This window comes from Lutra lutra, chromosome 2 (genome assembly GCF_902655055.1).
Source record: "Lutra lutra chromosome 2, mLutLut1.2, whole genome shotgun sequence".
In the NCBI taxonomy this organism is placed as follows: domain Eukaryota; kingdom Metazoa; phylum Chordata; class Mammalia; order Carnivora; family Mustelidae; genus Lutra; species Lutra lutra.
In genome coordinates this window covers 74,469,996-74,473,808 of record NC_062279.1, presented here as the reverse complement: position 1 = coordinate 74,473,808, position 3,813 = coordinate 74,469,996, and the positions used below count along the sequence as shown (strand labels likewise).

Sequence of the window (3,813 nt, the reverse complement as noted above, 5' to 3'; positions counted from 1 at the left end):
AACTGGGGTGGTAGCAGTCTGTTCCCACAAAGCTGGTGCTTTTGGCTTTATAGTCTGTTAATGGCATTATTCTGGAAAGTAGGGAAAACTGACCAGTGTGTGCACTTGGAAAAAGTGGTGCACAGTGATACCTGGAGTGAGTATTTTATGTTCCTTGAACCCTACTGAGTCCTCTTTTTTTGCACATACTTTTTTAAAAAGTTACATTTTTTTCTTGATTTTTATTTTCCCATTATCCTTTGCAATTCAGTATGCTGTTATATTGGGCAAGATTCTTAAAACTTCTTCAGCCCGTTTTCTAATCTCTGACCATTCTATGCAGCCTCACCCTGAACGCAATGCACTCAACATCTTAGCTTACTCAGAAGTACCTGTTTTGGGGGCTCAGGAGCCTGCAGTTCTTCATCTCGGGGTTGTGAATTTGAGCCCCATGTGTGATGTAGAGATTACTTAAATAAAAAACTTTTTTTTAAAAAGTACCCATTTTGAAAGTTGTCTTTCTGTTTTTCAAGATTTTATTTATTTATTTATCAGAGAGCAAGAGAGAGTGCACACGCAGGGGGAGAGGTAGGCTCCCTGCTAAGCAGGGAGCCTGATATGGGGCTGCATCCAAGGACCCTGGGATCATGACCTGAGCCAAAGGCAGATAGATGCTTAACCAACTGAGCCACTCAGGCGCCCTCCATTTTGAAAGTATTAATCAAGAATGAGAAGTCGGGGCGCCTGGGTGGTTCAGTGGGTTAAGCCGCTGCCTTCGGCTCAGGTCATGATCCCAGGTCCTGGGTTCGAGCCCCGCATCGGGCTTTCTGCTCAGCAGGGAGCCTGCTTCCTCCTCTCTCTCTGCCTGCCTCTCTGCCTACTTGTGATTTCTCTCTGTCAAATAAATAAATAAAATCTTTAAAAAAAAAAAATAAAAAAAAAAGAATGAGAAGTCATTGAACCCTTAGTCATTAGGTACAACATAGTGTGGACAAGTAGGAAGAGTAGCTTGGAAGAGACTATGCTTTATTTTCTGTAGTTCCGTGTTATTGGAATTTATTACAAATTGAATGTATTTTAATATAGAATTAAAAGTTCATTTTAAAATTCTGAAGCTCCTCTCCTGTGCCTCCAAAATCAGTGCAAGAAAATTTCCTACATCACATTATTATAGTGAACCTGGTGGAAGATAATGCCTTTACCAGTCACAAAGGACTTAGCAACTATATGAGACAGAGCAACTTTTAGGTTTAATATCAGTACTTTTTATATTACGTGCCTACACAGGCGCACGCGCACGACTTAGAGATACTGTGGGATCAATTCCAGACCACTGTCAGAAAACAAGTCAAACGAATTTTGTTTCTCAGTGCATATAAAAGTTATGTTTGCCCTATACTTTAGTGTGCAATAGCCTTATGTCTGAAAAAATCAGTGTACGTATTTTAAATAATTTGGGGCGCCTGGGTGGCTCAGTGGGTTAAAGCCTCTGCCTTCGGCTCGGGTCATGATCCCAGGGTCCTGGGATCGAGCCCTGCATCAGGCCCTCTGCTCAGCAGGGGGCCTGCTTGCTCCTCTCTGCCTGCCTCTCTGCCTACTTGTGATCTATATCTGTCAAATAAATAAAAAAAATAAATAAATAAATTTTTTTTTTTTTGGAATTTTGAGATTTTTTTCATTTGAAGGTAAATCTTAATGCTATTAAATTCACAAGTATGCTAATTTAAATACCCAATTCTATTTATCTAAAACACACATTGCAAACATACAAATTATCTATTTTCTCCACATGTCAGAGCCCATTCATTTCATGGTTTGGAAATGCGGAGAATAGATTCCCCTTAAACTGCAAGTCAGCAGGTGTTTCTTTACAGTTAACTTTAGCAAAATTCATACAAAATAGTAATTAACAATGATCTTCTTTACTTGTTAACTCACAAGGAAACACCTTCAAAACTGCATTTTGTTAAAGTTTCTGTACTAAAATGTAGAAAAACTGAACTACACAAATATTGAAAAGTTAAAAATTCCTTAATTTTTTATTCCTGGTACCACTACCACAATTTACAGGGCAATATACCTGATGTAATGAAAAGAAAAAGAAAAAGACAAAGCTACAACAGATAAAAGACCTCAGGAATGTACATCTAATTGACACTACATTGCATTAATCAATAGCTGCACTTTTTGCAAACTGTGGCTATGACAGTCCTGAACAAGAAGGGTTTCCTGTTTAAGCTGCAGTAACTTTTCTGACTATGGATCATCGTTCCTTCTGTGGCAGATTTTTACAGTTCCTCTAATGCATTTGGGACGACTGTCTCAAAGTAACCTGCAGCTTTCCTGACAAATCCTCGCTCTCTCTCCTGCTAAGAACTGTAGCCCTTTTCTTCTGAAAATTTTTTAGAACCTTCTGCTACCATATCCACCACTTCCACCACCAGAGCCATAACCACCACCATAGGGACTGCCCGAGCTTCTTCCACCAAAACTGCCCCCCTTCATGGGTCCATAATTTGATTGCTGTTGTCCACTATAATTTCCAAAATCATTATAGTTCCCACCACCACCATAGTTACCTCCAAAATTTCCTCCTTCATTGTAACCATCGTATCCTCCACCACCACCTCCATATCCACCTCCTTGGTTTCCATACCCTGGTCCACCACCATAGCCTCCTCTACTACTGTAACCAGGACCACCACCATAGTTGCCACCATCACCTCCAAATCCATTATATCCACCATCACCTCCTCCGTAACTACCTCTGCTGCCACCACCACCACCACCATAGCCTCCTCTTCCACCAAAGTTTCCACCACGGCCAAAGTTACCACCACCTCCAAAGTTTCCTCCACGACCCATGAAGTTGCCAGATCCACCTCCACGACCTCTTTGTGATCCAGCAGACTGCATTTCTTGTTTAGAAAGGGCCTTTTTCACTTCACAATTATGCCCATTAATAGTGTGGTATTTCTGAACAATTTTATCAACTGTATCATGATCATCAAAAGTTACAAAAGCAAATCCTCTCTTTTTTCCACTCTGCCTGTCTTCCATAACTTCTATGGTTTCAATCTTGCCATACTTTTCAAAGTAGTCTCTCAAATTATACTCTTCTGTATCTTCTTTAATACCACCAACAAAAATTTTCTTCACTGTTAGATGGGCACCAGGCTTTACAGAATCCTCTCTAGAAACAGCTCTCTTTGGTTCCACTACACGCCCATCAACCTTGTGTGGTCGGGCACACATTGCTGCATCCACCTCTTCAACACAAGAGTAAGTCACAAAACCAAAACCCCTGGAACGTTTTGTTTGGGGGTCTCTCATCACCACACAATCTGTAAGTGTACCCCATTTTTCAAAATGTTCTCTTAAACTATCATCTGTAGTTTCAAAGCTCAAACCACCAATAAACAGTTTTCTCAACTGCTCTGGTTCCTTTGGATCATGGCCCTCCTCCCCCCGGCGGCGGCGGCGACGGCCGGAGTCGGGCTGGGGGCGACCGGGCGGCGGTTTTACCTCCATTTTGCAATAAATAAATCTTTTAAAAAAATAATTTAATGCTAAAAATGCGAACCATCATTTGAGCTTTCAGTGCGTTATAATCTTTTTGCTGGTGGAGGATCTTGCTTCTGTTTGATGGCTGGTGACTGATCAGGGTGGTGGTTAGTCAAGGTTGGGGTGGCTATGGCAGTTTATTAAAATGAGACAGTAGAAATTGCCACTTTGACTCTACTTTCATGAATGATTTCTCTGTTGACATGTGATACTGTTTGATAGCATTGTAGTCACAGTAGAAATTATTTAAAAATTGGGAGTCTATCCTCA

The 3,813-nt window shown here is 40.9% G+C and overlaps 1 protein-coding gene across 1 annotated transcript; it reads right to left on the bottom strand.

The window, feature by feature from the left end:
- Positions 1-1,991: 1,991 nt before the first annotated feature.
- On the bottom strand, positions 1,992-3,510 carry LOC125093074 (heterogeneous nuclear ribonucleoprotein A3-like). The gene has a single exon (XM_047717750.1). The coding sequence runs from the start codon at positions 3,508-3,510 to the stop codon at positions 2,383-2,385; it is 1,128 nt and encodes a 375-aa protein (XP_047573706.1). The 3' UTR covers positions 1,992-2,382.
- Between the last annotated feature and the right edge of the window lie 303 nt (positions 3,511-3,813).